This window comes from Phycodurus eques, chromosome 17 (assembly GCF_024500275.1).
Source record: "Phycodurus eques isolate BA_2022a chromosome 17, UOR_Pequ_1.1, whole genome shotgun sequence".
In the NCBI taxonomy this organism is placed as follows: Eukaryota; Metazoa; Chordata; class Actinopteri; order Syngnathiformes; family Syngnathidae; genus Phycodurus; species Phycodurus eques.
In genome coordinates, this window is record NC_084541.1 from 20,200,395 (window position 1) to 20,220,467 (window position 20,073).

A 20,073-nucleotide genomic window follows, 5' to 3' on the forward strand; every position below is an offset into this window, starting at 1 on the left:
ATTTTTTTCTTTCTTTCTTTCTTTCTTTCTTTCTTTCTTAGCAGCAACTCGCCAGCCCTTTAATCCACATAATCTTGTGATGCTTTTCTAAATCCATCCAATCTGTTGCGGCTCTATAATTAACAGCCCCCGCTCCAGCAATCTGGGTCAGTAAGATCGAAGCCAGAGCGGCGCGTCGAGTTTTTGAGCGAAACTCACAATTAGAAATGGACGTCCGAGACTGGAGTCTGGATTTGAACAGCGACGCGAGTTCAAAGCATCCCGCTTCCCGGACCGAAGGCAAGTCAGCGGCGCATCCCAGCGTGCGGGCCGAAGCGACTGGACTCAAGAGTTGCACTTCTCGGTGTTTTGCCAGGGAAGCGAGGATGAGGCTGGATTTTTTAAAGTTGGGATCTAATTGTCAAGTTTCCTCCCGGGCCGAGGATGCGGAGACGCTCGGTGATGAAATTGAAAAAGAAAAAGACCCCGGAACGCAAACTGCTTTAGACTTGGTGGAGCTTCTCGAATTCACGGATGAGGCCGAGGATGACGAGAGCTGGTAGGTGCCATCAAAATGTAGCGCGGATTCTCTCGATGAAACCCTATTGGACAATGGAATGCTGCTGCAGGTCATGATGCGTGACCTCCTGCTCAGGTGCGGTCCTCCGTCATGAGCTGCTTTCTTAGCGAATGAACTGCATCCCTCGCAGGCTGTACGAGGCTCCCAAAAGGCAGATGTCAGCGGACGAGTCGCCTCTGAGATGGTGCCGACACGTCCTGGACAATCCGAGTCCTGAGACCGAGGCCGCATCGCGCTCACTTATGAATAAACTACGGCAAAGTAAGTGACACAGATGAAACACCGTTTGGACGGATCCCATCACACAATTGTGCTTTTATCTTTACGCAGAATCAAGCAGTTCCTACGGAAGCGTCTTTTCCAGACAGCCTGCCGTGCGACGTCACGCTGACGGTGCCTCTGTGGATCCTTATGATGGCCAAACATCTGCCAACACAACACAAGACACCGCTGACACTTTCGGTAATATCACCTGAACAAAAACCTGCCGGCTGTGCCAAAAGTTACTTTCAGGTATCATTCGCACAGACGTGAGGCCATCAGCAATCGACAGCTTAGGCTTTGCAGTTTTTGCGAGCATATCATTCCCTTGCCCACGTCTTGCCCGTCGAAATCGGAGCAGCGTTGCGAAACTGTCGACTGACAAGAAGTTTTTCTGTCCCTGAGAAGGCGATGGCGGTAAAGCTTTATCTGTAGCGACTTCAGGTTTTTGAGCATCCCAATCTTCCGCCTAAAGCCTTTGAACAACCTGAAGTCGGTAGCTTCAGGTCAAGCTGAATGGAGCTTTTGCTGATGTTGCGGAACTCTGGATAGACTTTCCCTGGCTTGCGTGACCGCCTGCTCTAGGAGCTCCTATTTTCATCTGCGGCAGTAGTTGCAGGCCTTCCGTTGCCCCATTTGTTCAGAACAGATCCTCTTTCGAGAAATTTGTCGTCAGTTTTACTACGCGTTGGAGCAGTGCGATGGCCATAAAGCTTCTCAAATTGGTGCCAACCTTCTTGCCGAGTCGCAATTTTGCAAGCGCTCCAACGGCGAGCAAATCATTTGCCGACAAAAACCGCAAAGCCCAAGCTGTCGAATGCTGATGAACGACGGATGTCCGAATGAATTGAAGCTGGAACGAAATGAAGAAAAACAAAGTGTCCAGTGACAGCTGAGATGCCCTTTATTCATTATGTACCTAATACAATCAAATGAGATCTGATACGAGAGCAAATTGGGATTTCATTCATATCCCAAATCATCTTTTCTGTTTTGAAACAGATAATAGTGATCTGCGTACGCCCTGTGAGTCCATGACCACCAGCTACAAATTGCAGGACATCACAGACGTTCACCTCATGGCCCGGATACAAGAGGACAGTAGGTCCAGCGCAATATCTCGCACGACCGCTGTCGCCTCGAGATAACGTCAGTGTGTATATGTTGCCCGCACCGCAGGTTTACGACAGGACTACATCTCCGTGCCCGCCTGTGTTTCAGAAAGAAAAAGTCTGGAGCCACAAGTAACACTTTGATAAAAAAAAATGTTCAGCGGGAAGGCAATCGTGTACACATCGTGCTGACGTGCTCGTCGTGTGTTGTCACAGGTTAGACTTCGCCAGCAAGTCACCCAGTTCAAGTTGCTTAAAAGAGCTCAGAATCGAGGTAGACAAAGCCCCTCCATTGGTGGCCTTTCCTCAGATGTCATACATTTTCATCATTTTGCTCCTCTGCTTTGTGAGTTGAAGATGTTTTGGCATAATAACGTCTTCATGCGTATGCTTGATATGACTTACCTAGCAGCCAGGACAGAGCCCCCCTTGCGGACCAGCCTTCGTTCCCTGCAGGCTCTGAGAAACAGCCGAAGTTTGGACACCGACGACTGCCTGCCGACTCATCAGACATCGGACACAGATCTTCCATCAGGTTTGGAGAAATGTCCTCACGAGAATGTCACTCAGTTGGCCCACAAACCCGTAGTAGTCGAGCAGTGATTAGTGCACTTTTGGACTTACCCTTCCGAATCTTCCATCTCTTCCGGAAGCGTCCGCAAACTCCATCGAGCGTCCGCAGCGGGCGAGAGGCTCGTCGGCGCAGAAGACGGTCACGAGGGACGTGCGGAGGTCTCAGTCGCTCAGCCCTCGCAGGGTTCCTCAGCGCGCCAAGAGAATTCTGTGGAACGCGTGCGTTTATGCCTCACCTGAGAGGTCGGCCGCCGCTTGGGGCGGCGATTCGCCGACGACGCGAAGGTGATCGCCCTCAGCGGAGTCAACGAGATTAGGTTGACGTATAAGTGGAAAAATAAGAAAGGAGCTAAATATGGATATACATTTTTTCAACTTTCTCAAAAACTGTGACATATGTAGTGTATTTTCCCAATTACCTACATGGCCATAATGACTGCAACGTCTGTTTAGTTTACGCTGAGACGTGTTTTTGTGTCATGGACAACTTCGAGATGTTTAAACTCAGCGGGTCCCACGAGGTCGGCGGGTTTCTCCAGTTTAACCCCCGCCACGGTCAGATTTTTCGCAGTATCCTGCCTGATCTCACGGAATAACGTGTCCCTGCACAAAACTGCATTCCAATCTGTGTTCTGGTCACGACACGTGGCCTCTCTCTACAAATGGCGCCAATCGTGACTTCAGATTCCAGATTTGAACAACTTGATCTTTTTTGGTTTACTTTCTGGTTCGTTTGTTTATGGAGCTGCTGATTGGATGAGAGCTGGATGCTAATTGCAACAACGTGCGTTGTTCAGCATTCGTCCGCTTCAATGAGTCCTTTTTAAAGCCGAGCTACCATGAACGGAAGCAGTGGCGTTACGTAAGCAATCCTTCAAGATCTTGGCATTTACTAAGCAGCCAATTAGAACGCTGTCTAACACAACGGCCCTCACAGGCTATCTGGTAATGAAGTCAAAGTTCTCTGCTCATTGAACAGAATTTTTTAAAATTATTTACTGACCCACAGACAATTTAAGCCTCAGTCAATAACGTTTGTTTCCAGTCCTGCTATTACAAACGTTGCTGCAGCAGTAAAAAGCAAACGCTGTCCTTTACAGCTTCAAATTTAAACGACTTTCTATAATGCGACAATAAAGAAAGCTTCTGGTAAGGTTTGAGAAACTTCAACTTGACAAATATTCATGATTGCTAACTTACAACTAGATCAATGTTTAACATTTGACAACACTGTTTATTGTTTTTCAAGCAAAACGGCTGAGCTTCCACTGAAAAAACTAAGAAGGCCTAATTCCTCATTAGGATATATAATGTCTCACATAAATGCAGTTTAATTCCAAAAGACAAATGTCTACATTTACAATGAGAAAGCTAATGGTGCAAGAAGTTGTAAAACATGGTTCACAGAACAATGCACAATATATTGACATTAAAAAAAAAAAAAAAAAAAATCTCAAATGTCTGCATGTCACGATGAGGATTCCAAACATGTTCTCTTGATATCGCATGAATAAAAGTAATCTAGTCCGAGTCCATGTCACTGTCTCCTCCGATGGATCTGAATTCTTCGCTCTCCTCATCCTCACTGAGCTGAACCTGAGAAAGTACGGCCGGACCTCTCCTCCGTGCTTCCTCTTCGTCGTCTTCCTCCTCCTCCTCGCTGTTGCCGTCCTCTTGTCTGTTTCCTCGTAGCTGCCATGGCTGACGTGCGTCGGGGGGAGAAAAGAAAATCATTAGCGACTCGAGCGGAACCATTTTCTGGAGCGCTTATCGTCATGAAGGTTCCGGGTGAGCCGGGTCCCATCCCAGGTGGACTTGGAGCGAGAGGCGGGCACGCGCTGGACTGGTTGCCGGACAACTACCGCTTTAAAAAATGAATGAACAAATGAACAACTTCTTGCTGTCCTACCTGCTGTGCATATGGCGCAGGCGTTGGGTTGTGCCTCTCCAAGTCCATAAATGACCATTTGCCTTCCTTCTCATCATACTGAAGGCAAAAGCAAAGGAAAGAACAATAGCGCACAACTGCACCAAACTCCGCGGTGTTTTTGGAACTCGTCTAGCAACATCAGAGAAACATTTTGACAGTGAATTACCTCTTCATGCTGCAAATTCAATCTATGACTGCAGTATTTTCAGTTCTTTAAAACCAATACAATGCCTTGAAACGCTGTCATGTTGCATTTGAAGTTTTCTATTTTTCAAAGAAATACAGTTACCATGGGGAGGTTTGTTCCAAAACATTCCGGTCGATAACTGGAAAATGATGCTGAATGCCATTTCGTTCTCCCATTATATCGCTGTTCATCGTGCAGATTTTTGAGCATCATGTTTAATTCCCTTTTGTTTTGTGTTTTAATGTAAACTTCAACTGGGAGTAAAAAATGAAAAACATTTAAGCAAGGCAGCTTTGCTGAGGCCTGTAAGTGAGAGAGGGCGAACAGGTGCTAAGGAATACTTCCAAAAGTATTCGTAAGTTTAAATGTGTTTAAAGCACGTGGGAGGTGTAAAACTATATGAAGCAAAGTATATGGGCTCTTTTTTGGTGGATTTTTACCTATTGTGAGCGGCACGGAAACGCATCCCCTGTGATACAAGGCTTTTCACTGGTATTGAATGATCACATTAGAGTAATTCAATTACCCTGCATTTAAAAAAAAAAAAAAAAAAAAAAAAAAAAAAAAGAAAAAGATCTATCCTAGTCACAGTTTCCCAAATTTGGGCTCTCGTCAACCTGAGAATGCGCAGCTGGGGCTCTCCTCCGCGCGTCATCCTCTTCTTCCTCCTCTTCGTCCTCGCTGATCCCGTCGTCTTCCGCGTTCCCCCCGGCTGAGGGCTGCATGCGACTGCGGCTCTCCTCGAAGCTGCCGTAGCTGAGGAGATGCAAGGCAGTAAGAACAACAAAATGCATTCCGATCTTCAGAGAGCTACAGAAAGAATGCTTGCTCTTCGAAACGTTTGGCTGTCAGCAGACTTGTTTTGGTTCGTGGCTCCATGTACCTGACGTTGCTGTCTTCCATGTGGGGCCCGTCGTCGGCGCGGTCCCCTTCATACGACATCATGCTCTCGTCCTGCTCCATGCCCATGCGCGCCGTCTCCTGAGCTCGCCTTGGAGGTGGAGGTCGCACGTCCACCTCTCTATCAGAGTCACTGCCACTCTCTGATAAATGAATGGCTAAAAGGGGCAGGGGGAGGAGGGGGGGGGGGTGTCTTATATGTTACAGTCGTACAAAAATGACTTTTTGATAACTATGAGGTTTGCTCGACTTACAGGAGAATGGATTGTCCCCCTCCTCCTCGCTGGCGTCATCCTCTCCGTCGGACATGAGCAGGTCCTGATATAACACGCTGGCGTGGGTGAGGGGGTTGGATCTTCTGTCGTCTTCCTCCTCCTGCCGGATGTGCATGCGTCTGCGCGGCGGCAGCAACATCTCCTCGTCGTCATCGTCATCCTCTAGATCTCCTTCCGCGTCCTCTGCCTGCAACGCCGAGCGCAAGCGTGTTATTGACTGGCAAAGATTGTGAATCAGACTGGCGACGATCATTTGAGCATTTCACAAAAATGCGGAGCTAAAGTGCATTCGAACGCGTCCTTTTTCTAGACAGAAATTTAACGGCTAATCCCTCCACAAAGTCGAGTGGCAACTGTTTTTCCACACAGTGGCGAAAACTAACCTCCTTGATGGAGATGATGTTCGGAGTGCAGTACTCACAGGAGCAGGTGTTTTGGGTTTGCCGTCATCTTCCTCCTCAAAGCCTTCAATATCCACATCAGATTCTTCTTCCCTGAGCCTTCTGCCATGGCGGGCCTGAGGACCAGAGCAAGTTCAAGGGCACAGACTAAACAGACTGAGCCGATCTTACAACCTCTCCGTGAAAATGTCCAACGAACGCATGCCGTTCTCTGTAAACTCCACAAGCACGATAATCAGAGGGTGGACTGATGAGAGGTGGAGCAAGTCTTACTACGGTCTCTCTCCCTACCTGCCCCCCTCTCTTCTCAGACGCAACCACTAGAGGTCCATCGGACAAAAGGCCGCTGGGCACCCCGGACGGGCCTGAAGCACCGCTGTCAAACAGATCAGCAGGCTGGCCAACAGAGAGGCAAACACATGGCGGAGAAGTCGAGTGAAGGAAAAGCACACCGGGTGGCCGAAAAGACCAAAAAAAAACAGAAACAGTCAGGAAGAAACACCAAGAGCCCGGAGTAGGAGTGTCACTAAGGAAGGAAATACTACAGGCAGGAGGAGTGTTACACAGTGAGCTGCTAGTGAAATTCACACTTTCTGAACAAGTCCAGCAAAGTGGCCACCCGGCCGTGGTCCTACCTGAGCCATGTAGGGCGAAGATGTGGCCAGCCTCTGTAAGTCCATGAATGCCCCTCTGCCCGCGGCCATGTCCTTATCGAGCTCATCGTACTGGGTGCACAAACGACAGAGGCAAAACTATCACGCTACAATGCTTATTTACAGTTAAGGACAGAAATATTCATACCCTGACCACATTTGGAATGAAAGTCCATTTCTATAGCTTTGCTGGAGACGTGCTACGAGATATTAGCAAAAGAAATATTAGCTTTTTTGTTTCATTGTAACATAAAGTTCAATTTTGGTCAGGTCAGGTAAGAAGAATGATGGGCTTAAATGTATGTTTTATCCCGCTCGCACCAATTAAACAGTTACACCAACACTTCATGCTTGTTAAGGTAAGCAAGATTCTTTTCTAACCGCTTCTGAAACTTTCCGGCCGAGTAAAACACTGCCGTCCTCCTACCTGCGTCATGTACGAGCCGTGAGCCATCTCCAGACTCTCAAAGTCTGCGGCGTCCAGAGCTGCCTCTTTGGCCGTGGAGATGTCCTTCTCCAGCTGTGTCAAATGTTCATCATACTTGCAGGACAAAAAAAAAAAAAAAAAGGAAATTATTATAGCTGATATTTTGATCCTGCTTAGAAGAATTCCACAATTAAGCCTGATTAACTTTGCTTCTCTTCTCTCACGCTATTGAATGCGAAACGGTGTCCAAACATTGGCCCGTTAGTGTATACAGAATGTATGGCGTTGAAAATAAAGCCCAGAATGACTAAGCACTCATCTGTTACTTTGACAAGCAAAATGATGTCTCAGCAAACCTCATCCAGAGTCTGTCTGCACACACTGATGATATCAAGCGCTGTCTTGGTGTACGGACTGTCGCGGCCTGTCAAGAGACACGCAAAAGAGACCGTTGTGCCATTTCTATTCTACAGAACGTCCCGTAGCGACAAACTCTTACCGTTGTACTTGATGCTGTTTGTGTGGATGAGAGTGACATCTGAGAGGAAGACATCTCTGTTCTGATACTTGTGCTTGGAGATGTTCTATTGATTCCGGGTTAAAATTACGTCACTTTATATTGCCCCAACCCCCAAATATTTTTCGCTTGTTTCAGTATTGTCATGTTTATGGCCCTCACCTTGCGGATGGTCTCCAGGTCCATCGGGTCTATAATCACCTTGTAGTAATCAGGCACAAACTTTTTGTTGACAGGATGGTGGAACGGCCATGACTACAGAAGAGAAAAGAGGAAAGGAGCAGATCATTCATTCAAACCACAAAAGTGCTTTATCTGAAGCAACAAGTTGAGTGAGAGAATGCTGGGAAAGGACAACTTACATCAGGAACAACCATCATCTTTTGGGTTACGATGTTGTCCAGGATGAAGGAGAAAGCCACCTGATCGTCGTCATCAAGCAAAGGATTGATGGCTTTTTCAAGGCGAACCAGCCTGTCCTCCTTCTGCGAATGCACACGTACATCATTGAATCCGTTTTTTTTCCAAGTTTGAAGAAGAAAAACAAAAAACAGTCACGCTTACCTCTTTCAGCTTAGTATCGCACAGATCCAGCATGGACTGCGCAACTTGTGTGATCGGATGTTTTGCTCCTACGAAGATCAAATATCCCGACGTACGTGGTTTGATTAGTTATGCCTTACGGATTCGTGAACGTGTAACTTAAGTACCATTGTATGTGGCGCTGTTCTTGTATATGAGCTCAACTGCTTCACGGAACTCCTCCCTGGATGGGTACATCCGTTTGCGGACATTCTCCCGGAGCGTCTGCAGGTCCATGGGCCGCGTGATGATCTTGTAGTAGTCCTTCACGACCTTGGCATTTACTGGCGTGTGGAACGGATACGTCTGTTTTGGGGAGTGGAAGGCGTTTGTATCGTGCGTAAAATGTTGCTGAGGAGGTTGTAAGCGCTGCTTACGTTAGGGTGGTCCCGCATGTCGTTAATGATGCTCTCCAGCACAGAGGACAAGGTCACCATGGGGTCAGTGCGTCTGCGGTGGATTGCCTTGTGTGGTTTCTACAAGTATATATATATATATATATATATATATATATAGATAGATTTTTTTTTTTAAATCACCTATTCCTTTGGACGTTAAAAGAAGATGTAAAGCATTACTGCTACTTGCATTCAGATAGTCACAGTGCACAGCATTGCCAACTCGTCTCTTCTTCTTCGGCGGGAGCTGCTGCTTGGGGAACTTGAGCACTAAAGACTTCCTGCGCACCTCATCGGCGCTGTTTGGTGCCAAATAAAAGAGAGGAGTCATGAATGCTAAAAGCAAAAGATTATTTGCGTCAATAAAAAGATGAAATCCGCTACCTTTCAATGAGTTGCTTTCCAAGCACGATCTTTGTGCCTTCGACCTTAATCAATTCTTCGTTGTCGTTGTGGATGACTGTCTTTTCTAGCTCCTCCTCCTGCTCTTCTGTCATGGCGACTGGGTTGGAAGGGGGCGCATTGGTCTGATAGTACAGCGGGCAGAACTTGTTCGTCCTCATGTGCCCGATGGCGCCGCACGCACCGCATTTTAACTAGGGAAGAGAGGCGAACATTAAGGAGCACGAAGAAAAGCTCTGCCAAGGTGAACATTGTCAGGACCGCCATAAGAACACCACATCAACATCAAACTAGAAGAAGACTCAAACAAGAGAGGAAAGTGGAATATAGTACTTAATCTCAAGCTTACTTTTACCTTGAGGTCTGGTCTCTCTTTCATCTTCTTGGATTTCTTTTCTGGAGGGCCCTTGAACTTGTCCTTCTCTTGATTTCGCTTCAGTCTCCTCAGCTGCTCCTGGATACGCCGACGCTCCTTCCTCATCTCTTCTCTGTGCTGCTCGTCGAAGACGGCAAACTTTCGTCTGAAGCCGCGGAGACACAAAGAAAAGGTGACGTGGTCCGGAGGTGGCAAATGAAAGGAGCCTCGATGAGTGGCAGTTCATGTTAAGTGAGCTGGCTTTCTCTTTAAGGTGCAAATCAACACATTTTTTTCCCCAATCCGAAAACAAAGTGGTGCCTTGAGATACAAGTTTAATGAGTTCCATGACCACATTCAGAATTCAAATCGCTTGTATCCCGAATCACGTTTCCCCATTGAAATGAACGGAGAGGTCATTCATGCGTTAAAGGCCCGCCCCACCCCAAAATAAAAACCTGGAATCATTTTATCAAGAAAATAACCACTCTGTAGTATTGTACTTTATAACAAAATAAAAGAATAATTAAAAAAAAAATACATAATTCAATAGAATAATAAACAATTGTTGTCACACTGCATCAATTGAATGGCAATGATTCTGCTGCCCGCCTTGGCCAGCTGGGCGCAATATAAGACAAGACAGACAGCAATACTGTACATGGACGTCTGTACAGTAGAGATGTCGTAACTTGGCTCAGCTCTTCACAGATGATAAAGCGTGTATGACTGTGTGTACTGTTGCATTAAATGTCTAACTGTGTTGCTGCGCCGTTTGTGTTCAAATATTTGTTTCTTAAAGGGTTAAATATGCGTTTCCCGTTATGTGTTAGCATTTGCATTAAGCTAGCAGACTAAAGGCTAAGCTATGTGTTTGTTGTAAATACATAACATGTAATTCTGCTCCTTTTATGTTCAGAATGACAGCACGCATCAACTGGGAGTGGCATCAAACACCCGAAAGCCTCTTTTTTGGAAGAACTGCTCACACTTTGCCATGGAGATCTCAAAAAGCAGGCACCACTGGACAGGAGTTCATTTCTTAATGAAACAGATTTGGCTGACACGGTCAGAAAGAGTCAGAGGGATAACGCGCAACCTGGTGATCAGCATCATCCAAACTTATGAGAAGGTTCAAATGGAGTTACTGACATGAATTCATCATCCTTGGTCGTTCTGATCCTGGTGTAGGCATCAATGACGGCAGACTTGCGCACAGTTTCGCAGCGAACGTATTCCTTGCCCTCCTCGTCCCTGAAGGTCCTGTAGATCTTCAGCCGCCGCCCTGTGGCTGCGGAGTTCAGGCTGGTGACCGAGGATGTATCGTCATCCTTGTGGGAGCTGGTGGACAATGAGCTGGCTAAAGAGGCAAAGGAAGTACAATTGACATCCAACTAGCGCAAACACACAAAGGGCCTCATTCGCTAACAGTGCGTACAAATTGTGCCTATGCAGGTTTGAGGCACAAATCTGTGAGTCATCAATATGTTCGTGGGTACTCAAACAAATTTAGAAGCTCCATATGCACAAAAGACGCACAATGTATTGAAATACAGTCATGTAAAAAACAAACCAAAAAAACATAACAATAATAATAATAAATATAAATAAATACAAATAAAAAATAATAACAACTGAAACTGGTCATTTCTTTCAACCTCCGCGCATTGTCCGAGTTTCGTCAGAAGGGAAATCGGGGCGGGGTTTAAGCAGATTGCAGCTCTTGGCCACGAAGCTCGTCATTTAGGATGAATTCTGATTCGTGAACATATGCGTGGCGGCCGACTGGTTAGAGCGTCTGCCTCACAGGGCTGAGGACCGGGGTTCAAGTCCCGGCCCCGCCTGTGTGGAGTTTGCATGTTCTCCCCGTGCCTGCGTGGCTTTTCTCCGGGCACTGCGCTTTCCTCCCACCCACATCCCAAAAAACATGCATTGATTGGAGACTCGAAATTGCCCGTGGGTGTGAATGTGAGTGCGAATGGTTGTTTGTTTGTTTGTATGTATGTATGTATGTATGTATGTATGTATGTATGTGCCCTGCGATTGGCTGGCGACCGGTTCAGGGTGTGCCCCGCCTCCTGCCCGATGACAGCTGGGATAGGCTCCAGAACGCCCGCGACCCGGGTGAGGAGAAGCGGCTCACAAAATGGATGGATGGAACATACGCGCGATGGAGAGACGAAATTTGGCCGGTACGCAAGCGTCATGAGCAATTCTCCACATTTATTAGTGGACGAGGCCCCGCGTGAACATGACTCACACAAGATTTTGCGGCGCTCCTTGCGTCCCTTGTTGTCGCGATCGCTCTCCTCCCCCATCAGCATCCTCTGCAGCTCCCGCCGCTCCTGTTCCTCGCGCTCGCGCGACAACTGTGAGCTGGTCTTCTTGTTCTGCAGCATGTTCTCGATGTTCTTTCCCATTTCCTCAAAGTCGCTATCCTCTGCCGAGCTGCTGTCCGTGTCTGTGGAGAGCAGTTCTGTCGACTCCAGCACCCTATGGCGGAGAACGGCACCACGGGGTGTGTTGAGTTTTCCGAATCATCGAGAACAACTTGCAATACTGTATGTCCGACTTGTTCTGCAGGTCAAAGATCCTCTGACATTCCTCCTTGTAGCGCTCCTGGTGCTCTGCTACGGAGAAACGTGAGCCTCTGGCAAACTTGCTCATGGGGCCTTCTCCTGAACGCGCCTGCTCGGTCGACATGGTTCTTACGACGTCGATCACCTCCCAGCGTGAGAGCTTTTTTATCTAATAGACAGTAGTGCAAAGCAACACACATTCACTTTCAAGTCATATACAAAGTGGAATAGGTAAAGCAGTGATCTAAGGAGCTAAAATACCGATAACATTCATCGATCGTCTTCACGATTTCACAGACTTACTTCTTCTTCGGGAACGCCGAACTTGCGCAGCAGCTGCTTGGCATTCTTCAGTGACAGTCTCCTCAAATCGGCATCTGTCCCTGTCACGGTTTTCTTAGCAGGCTGAGGCTCCTTGTCGTCCTGAAAATGATCACACAGCTCTAAACCTCAACGCCCAGCCGTCATCGCCCATTACAACTACAGGAAGTCAAAATGGAAGCCCGAAACCTTCTGTTGAGTGGGCTTGTTGGGCACTTTGACGTAGGAGAAACCTTCCCCACACCCCGTCGGGTCGGCCACCCCGGAGACCTCCAACAGGCATTTCCCCTTCATGGCGGAGATGAATGCTCTTGTTGTGTTCCATGGAGCCGTTCGCACCTAATATGAGTAAATATGCGTGAGTACAAACCACGTCTTCCTGCTATTGTAGTCATAAAAGAGACTAAAACGTGGAGAACAGTACCTCATCATCAATCTTCATTTGAAAGTCCTCTTCGTTCTCCTCCTCTGGGGCAAAGAACGATTTCTCGCCATATCCAGCGTCCTTAAGTTTGGTGAAGAAGTGTCAATGTTGCAGTTGATGACATGACACTTACTTATTGTGCATGATGCTAATGAAGCTTTTTAGTAGCATTACCTTGAGTCTCTGCTCGGCCACCTGCATGCTGTAGTAAGAGCAGCACTGCTCCGGAGACACCATGGCTCGGATCTCTTCCTCTGTTGGCAATCTGAAGTCGGGCTTCAGCACCCACCAGTTGGAGTCCATGCCTAGCATTGAGATGAACCAAAACAGCCGTACCTCCATGAATCAACGCAGGCGGCGGAGCCCAAAACTACAACTTCATACAAATGCACAACCGACATGACGTTCTTGAGGAACGCGGGCCCGACTGTCAACATGTGGATGCACCCGTGCAGCAATTACTCCTCTAGGTACTGAAACTGCGGAGAGACGTGCAGACGCACTCCCTCTGTTTCCCACCGGTCTGTGTTGCACGTATAAACGATTCCAATAGTTACTTAACTTTGCTCACTTACGGTTAACCTTCTATCGCTCGTTTTGGTCGCAAAATAGGCGCCCGCTGGTTGCCGGCGCTACGAGTGTTCCGTCAATCAAATTCTCTCTACCGTCGAACAAAGCATCTTACCTCCAGCGTTGAGTGTGGTCAAACCCACAGTAGGAATAATAAGCTCTTTCCCTGCTCAGACTCCTTTCTGACACCGATGAGCTCACATTCCTTCAACTATGTAACGTCAACTGTCGCACTGCTCCGACATAACAAATGAAAATTGGACACAGTGAGCCGAGTGATCAACTATGCAAGCTGTACCTGTACGTTTGAAGTCTGCACAGAGTTTGAGTCTTTTCCTGATGCTGCTCTCAGAATGCACGGGAAACGCTTTCTTGATATCCTCCATGCGGATTCGCCGCGGACGATCCTTGCTCTTCCAGAACAAGCGGTAAATGAACACCTGCGGAGTACACGTTTGCCACTTAAGAATCGGAACGTTTCCACAGACTAAAATGGTTCAGGCGTGTCAGCATACTTGAAGGAAGTCTCTTATGTGGGTGTTAGCTCGTTTGGAGTTGGGCCCAGGAACCTCGTATAAGGGGCAGGCTTGACCGACCACCATAATGTCCACAATTTCTCTGATGTAGTAGCCGTGGCGGGTTCGGATGACCAAAAAATCCGTCTCTGGCATCTTGTGCAGGTAAATGGGGGCGCGGAAAAGGTTGTTTTCAAAAGCCTAAAAAAAAAAAAAAAAAAAAAAACGAGTTAAAAGGTTTATTACACAGCTATTAACTGAATAGCGGACGTTTTGAGAGCGCTGATGCTGACTTGGAGCAGCTGTCCAGGGTGCAGAGAGCCCAGAAAAGGGGAAGTGTGGCAGTATACAGTTTCGCCATATTTGCAGTCTGGTGCGCCAGGATCCTTTCCAGGTTTCTTAATGAAGGAGATTCAAATAAATGCAATACATTACGCCTTCTGCAAATGCATTTGACAATTGTCCTCCGCGATTTTCCAATGTCCCCGAACATGACACCCACCCTTTTATAGTAGTTTTTAATCTTAGTGGCCATGCCAACTTGCATGATGAGAGGAGGGTATTCTTCACTGTACTCTGCCAGGATCAGATCTCCATCTTTGCCTGTCAAGTCCTGCGGGGTGCGCATGAAGAACATGTCTCCTCCTCCCGAAGCCTGCCGCTCCTGCTCTCGCATCTGTTTTGACGTTTATAAGGTTACCTGCTCAGTCACGCGGTCCGTACGGCAGAAGACCAAAATGAAAGCAAAGTGTCACCTTGGCCTTCTTCTTAATGTGCTTGAGCAGCGGCTGGACAGGATGCGGACCGGGCTGAGCCAAAGGTCCGAACGAGTACTTCTTCAATGTGGATCTGTGGAACTGCCGCAACTTCATTGGTCCCATGTGGGTGGGGAAGAAGGGCTGTCTCAGCTCCAGGGCCGGGATGGAGTGCTGTTCAAGAAAGCTGTTATTCATTCAAATGTCACAGTCTGTATTTACTTCAGTCTGTACTTTTATCTTGATCTCACCTGAATGATGTTACCACCAAACGTCCCCCTCAGACCTTGCTGCTTGGGATAGTAGAACTCATCGTTGGAGAGGTTCCAGGGGTCTTTCACCTCAGGCTGGGACATGTTCTGAGTTGAGAGAAAACATTTTCCCCCATTTATTCTTGAACATCGTCGCATCTTTGCAAAAAACTCAAGGGCAACCGGTGAACATCGATTGCATTAATTACACGTCGAGGAAAAGATTCGACTTTACTTTCAAGAAATCTGCATCGCGAAGCGCAGCTGCGTTAGATGCTTTTTTGTCACGAGCAAACCTCTGGACTTGATCAGACGACTTGCCTGTTGCGGCTCGTCTTTTATCACGCCAGTCTTGCCAAGCAGGATGCGACTCTTTTTGATTGCGGTTTCCTTCTTATTCTCTTTCGATGGGGAGTGAGATGTCGATGCTTCCTTTTCATCTGGAATATCTAAATGAAAAAGAAAACGTTGACTTCAGTACGCTGTTGGATGGGTGAATGCAGGTTTGAGGTACTTCATTTCGAATAATAAAAAAAAAAACATTTCGATGATACCATCTCCCGCCATAGCAAAGTGCTTCTTTCATACCTTTGAATACTGTTGAAGGGAAAAATATAGGACACGCGACTTGAACATACCAAGAATGATGTGCTCATCGTTGGGATCCAGTGTAAGAATCGGAGGAGTGAGGTAGTGATCCATCTCCTGATCATCCCAGATAATGTTGTCTTCCCAGCGCCCATACACTAACTCCTCACTGTCAATGGGGAAAATGGAGAACCAAGGAGCGTCGTCTTCCTGATTGGCTGGAGAGGAGTGAACGCATACACATGAGAAACGAAGGTCTTTGCGGTTTTGTGTCCTACGAACAAACTCACATGGATGATCGTGGCTGTTTTTATCCCGCTTCAAGCCGGTTATTGACAAGGTTTTGGTCATGAGAGGTGGCGTAGGCGGGACCAACTGGGAATTACTTCTCGTCAGACCTGAAGGATGGAACAGATAAACACGAAATATATCTGTGTGCATAATTGATATTTTCCGCATTAGGACGGTACTGTACACATACTTGGCAACTCACCTTGTTGTGCATTATAAGCGTTGGCGTTGCGGGTCATGCTGGAGGGTAACCACCCTGCGAGACTGGCACGTTGAGTCTTGGTGCCCTTGTGCTTTACATCCTCCCCGTTCCAGATGATGTCGTCCTCCCACTGCAGTTGCGTAACCATCAAGAAGAGCTCGTTCTCCAGGGCCAATTTGTCCTCCTCCCCCTCATTCTTGTGGCCGTCTTGATTATCGTGCCACCTCCCATCCTACAAAAAAAAAAAAAAACGATGAACAATAAATGCGCCCCACTTCTGTAGTACAACCAGACGGGCCCACCGACCTGCTTAGCAGCCTTTGTTGTTTCTTCAATTGCGTTCTGCTCCTGAGGCTCACTGGCCTCATATTCCTTTAGCTTGAGCCCGTAATTGAAATTGCTTCCATCCTCGGGGACCCCCATCATGTCGTACCAGAGCTGGGCAGGCCCGTATCGCCATTCGGCAACTTTAGGTCGCGACTCCGCCTCCTTGTCTCCGTCACCGCAAGTTTGGGAGAACTTGGACTCCACGGGCGCCATCATGGTTATCTGACATCATAGACAATTTGCGATCAATTAAGTGATGGTACAAATGAAGCGAATAATACGGGACAATATTGGATTCCCGTAGCTGGAATATTTGCCTCGTCGTCGGAGAGACACTGCTCAGGGGGCGGAGGGTTTGCGAACTCGTAAACCCAGCCAGACTTCTTATCCTGCTCATTGGTCTGCGACTTCTCCCTCAGGCGGCGGCGTCCCGGGCTGAACATCCCGGTGCTTCCGCTTCTTCTTCCTGCGGGCGCTCCGCCATACTGACGGCATGTTCTTCCCTGGGCCAAACAGCCGTAAGAACCTCAGAACCTAGGATCCCAAGTATCGGCTGTTAGCGTTTGATTGTAAAAAAAAATATATATATATATAGATATCATCACTACCTTTCCAGGTCTAAACACTGGGAAGAGCTCTGTGACACCGGGTAGTGCTTTGGCAGCATCTTTCTGCATGATGCCAGCAAGCGGGAGGGTGAGCCTGTCCGGTGGGCCTCCAGGGCCAGAACCCGGGCCGGGGCGGTCTGTTTCTGACTCAGAGTCAGAGGAACTGCTGAAATCAGCCTTCTCGGCAGTAGATGAAGGTGCAATGATGGACGGCAGGATGATGCCATCACCCTCTTCCCCGACTGTAAGGAGAGGAAATTAATAACCGAATAGTCATACAGCTGCATTCTTTACCTTAAAGTAATTGTATATTCAAGTGGACAGTTTCACTGTACACCATTCAGTTAAGATAACAAAAGCAAAAACAAAAAAAACAACAACAAAACAACAAAGAGTACAGACATTCGTCAAGGATTAAATATTTGCTCGCTGGGAAATTATTGAGGAAACAGCTATGAACTAGAACGTTAACTAAATACAAATAGGTTTTATCCATACGCAAAATGTGTTCTGGACGCAAGGCAGGTAAATGTAATATGATCTTCCAGAACAATATTTGAATGCAAGCCTAGTTATACAACATGAGGGATGATTTTGTTTGGATTTCCACCTAAATGTAACCTTCTAGGAACAATAACAAAGTCAATCACGTGTGTACTTCCTGGCAGCGAAGACAAACAATCATCCTCACCATTTGCACTCTGAGACGGAGGCTCTTCTTTTTTAACAGCAGTCGAAAGGGTCGGTGGCGGCGGCGGAGGCATGAGCTTGGAATCGATATCCTCGCAGTCCGCGTCGTAGTCATCTTCATCATCTGGGATGACCCAATTTGATTTAAAAAAAAAAAAAAAAAAAAAAAGGCCAACACAATCTCACAAAGGTTTTAAGAGCCTACTGTGTAAATGCCCTGAGTTCCCCTGTGAGTCAAACGATGTATTTCAAGTAACTACTGTGTATCAGAAAGTCTATCTTTCAATTGAAAATAAATGGTATAAATAATGGGGGCGACTGTTGCTTTGAGAGGATCACCTGTTTTCCTGCTGGGCTGCAAAGATCCCATGGCCTGCCGGTACTTCCGTGTTTCATCCTCAGCAACCTCGCTGATGTCAGAATAATCAACCGCATCTTCCGTGCTTTTCACCCATCCTGCGTGACGTAAACACCGACAATGACACCGCACCTTCAGCAGATATTCCTGCGATGGTCCTCCCTCCGTGCTATATATCTCCACTCACCCTCAGCATCCACGCTGGCGGGAGTTTTACTTTCCTCTCGCTCATCGTCCTCGTTGGCTGTGATCTCCGTGATGAGGGAACTCAGACCCAGATTACCCAAGCCGGCCAGATGCTTTTTGGACTCCTGGGTTGAAAGAACGGACACGATCAAAACAAAAAGCTGCAATTCCTTCACGTCTTCTGTCGTTCAAAAATCTTGAGTCAATCGCTGTCGTGTATCCCTGTAGTGGAATCCTAAGGATGCCACCAATGTGCGACCTGAAAGAAGACTACTTATTCCCTGCATACGAAGGAAGACTGAGACTGGGATGCAACGCGTGCATACCTATTGCAAATCTGCAAATACAGCTATTTGAATAACAGCGAAAGCGCTGGAAACCCTTTTGGGAAGTTGAATACAAAACGTGAAACAAGCCCACTAAACTGAGACATAAATAGTGAGTGTTTGAAATCCCACTCACGTTGTCCAGGACACTGTCGTCCTCGAGTTGGCCATCTTCATTTATGTTCCCAAACAAGAAGCCGGTAATGGAGAAAGGGCGATCTTGATCCTCATCACTGTCGGAGTCGGACATTCTGAGAAGAAGGGGGAAAAAAAAAAAAAAGGTTTACATTCGACACATGACGCAAATACTTACACCGGCAAAAGTACGTCTTTAAAAATAATAATTAATTACAATCATTGCAGATGACAGAAGCCATCGCCAACCCTTACCATCATGTTTGCATTTAGCGGCATAACATTAGTTACCAGCATGCATGGATTTTTTGTCTTCAATATTTGAATAACATACTTACGCTATATCGCTTAAACCGAAACAAATGTGCGATGGTATTAAATATTCGCTAACGGTAGGTTGTCAGCGGTGACAAAAACAGCAACCTTTTTTTTTTACTTACCTTATGTGATCTCTCGCCGATTAGTCCTCAAGGAGCTTGCTCATAAATGTCAATAAAATGTCAATAAAAGCAGCAACATCACCGTCCAATGTGGGAAAAAAACATTACCTGTGTTCCAAACACATTTGCGAACAACAATATTTCACCGGCGCTCACGTCGGTTTAGCAAGTCACACAAAATATTTTCACTTGCAGTCTTCTCTTGAATCATTTAGGATAGTATTTGTTGTTGTTACTTTGCGTACAAAGCGCCGCCGCTGAAGGCTTGCAGGTAAGCCACAGCGCACGCAGGTCAACCGGAAGTCCGACGTCTGGTTCCGGTGTTACAAAAAAAAAAAAAAAAAAAAAAAAAAAAAGATGCAGCCCTCAGTCATAACATAGATATGACAACTTCCGCCCACCCCACGTGCCTGTGGCGGCCATGTTTGAAAGGTCGACGTTCCCACCAAAGACAACCCACCGATTTTGGAAATGAAGTCGCAACTTGCTCATGTCCCAACCAATTTCACGAGGTTTACTTTTTTTGTCAATGCCAAACACTTGAAAAAAAAGGCCAGATATGTGTTTCCTGTGAAATGCTACTCCCATTTCTTTTGTAATTGTACGGCCGGCGTTGTACGCAACACTGCGCAGCACAATGTGCCGAAATCCCTGATCTTTTGCTTTTCTCGTCGTCCACACACACGCAATGCAATGACGATTTTGACCTCCCCAGTTTATCGTCGCCGTCGGCACGCAACTCAAAATGCAAGTGTCGCCTTTACAGATTCATATCTGTGCGCCAGAATTTGCAACGCCAGGGGGCAATGTCCATCAAGGCGTGCGCTTGACAGTTCGGCATCAATAGAGAAGAAGACTAATTACGTGAACAGTGTAAATCAGGCGAAAACTACATTTCGTGAATGGCGAGCCGAATCCACATTACCTTTTGACTATTCGTGATTCCATTTTGAACATTTGGAAGTTTCATTCTCG

General features: G+C 46.9%; 2 protein-coding genes across 5 annotated transcripts; one reads left to right on the forward strand and one right to left on the reverse strand.

Moving 5' to 3' along the window:
• Positions 1-156: 156 nt before the first annotated feature.
• LOC133415583 (SLAIN motif-containing protein-like) lies at positions 157-4,362 on the forward strand. 4 transcript variants are annotated; one of them, XM_061701711.1, is made up of 8 exons: positions 157-538; positions 690-820; positions 890-1,021; positions 1,823-1,921; positions 2,000-2,064; positions 2,149-2,206; positions 2,342-2,467; positions 2,586-4,362. In XM_061701711.1, exons 1-8 carry the CDS (start codon positions 207-209, stop codon positions 2,792-2,794), a joined length of 1,152 nt encoding a protein of 383 aa, XP_061557695.1. In that variant the 5' UTR covers positions 157-206; the 3' UTR covers positions 2,795-4,362. The 4 variants fall into 4 exon arrangements, with proteins under 4 accessions (XP_061557695.1, XP_061557696.1, XP_061557697.1 ...); XM_061701712.1 differs by having other exon boundaries at positions 2,345-2,467; XM_061701713.1 differs by having other exon boundaries at positions 2,042-2,064.
• On the reverse strand, positions 3,719-19,395 carry taf1 (TAF1 RNA polymerase II, TATA box binding protein (TBP)-associated factor). Its single transcript, XM_061701715.1, is given in 44 exon segments — positions 3,719-4,206; positions 4,415-4,492; positions 5,240-5,378; positions 5,506-5,680; positions 5,777-5,984; positions 6,219-6,314; positions 6,490-6,594; positions 7,279-7,392; positions 7,635-7,702; positions 7,778-7,862; positions 7,958-8,050; positions 8,158-8,280; positions 8,360-8,427; positions 8,506-8,683; positions 8,755-8,854; positions 8,961-9,074; positions 9,160-9,371; positions 9,533-9,698; positions 10,685-10,892; positions 11,793-12,025; positions 12,105-12,280; positions 12,415-12,534; positions 12,622-12,771; positions 12,857-12,937; positions 13,031-13,161; positions 13,725-13,866; positions 13,942-14,142; positions 14,235-14,339; positions 14,444-14,617; positions 14,697-14,870; positions 14,948-15,055; positions 15,269-15,396; positions 15,586-15,753; positions 15,826-15,933; positions 16,029-16,260; positions 16,335-16,577; positions 16,673-16,769; positions 16,771-16,889; positions 16,964-17,205; positions 17,655-17,777; positions 17,993-18,109; positions 18,199-18,322; positions 18,660-18,774; positions 19,099-19,395. Coding segments are annotated over 43 exon segments (6,120 nt in total). The 5' UTR covers position 18,774; positions 19,099-19,395; the 3' UTR covers positions 3,719-4,026.
• Between the last annotated feature and the right edge of the window lie 678 nt (positions 19,396-20,073).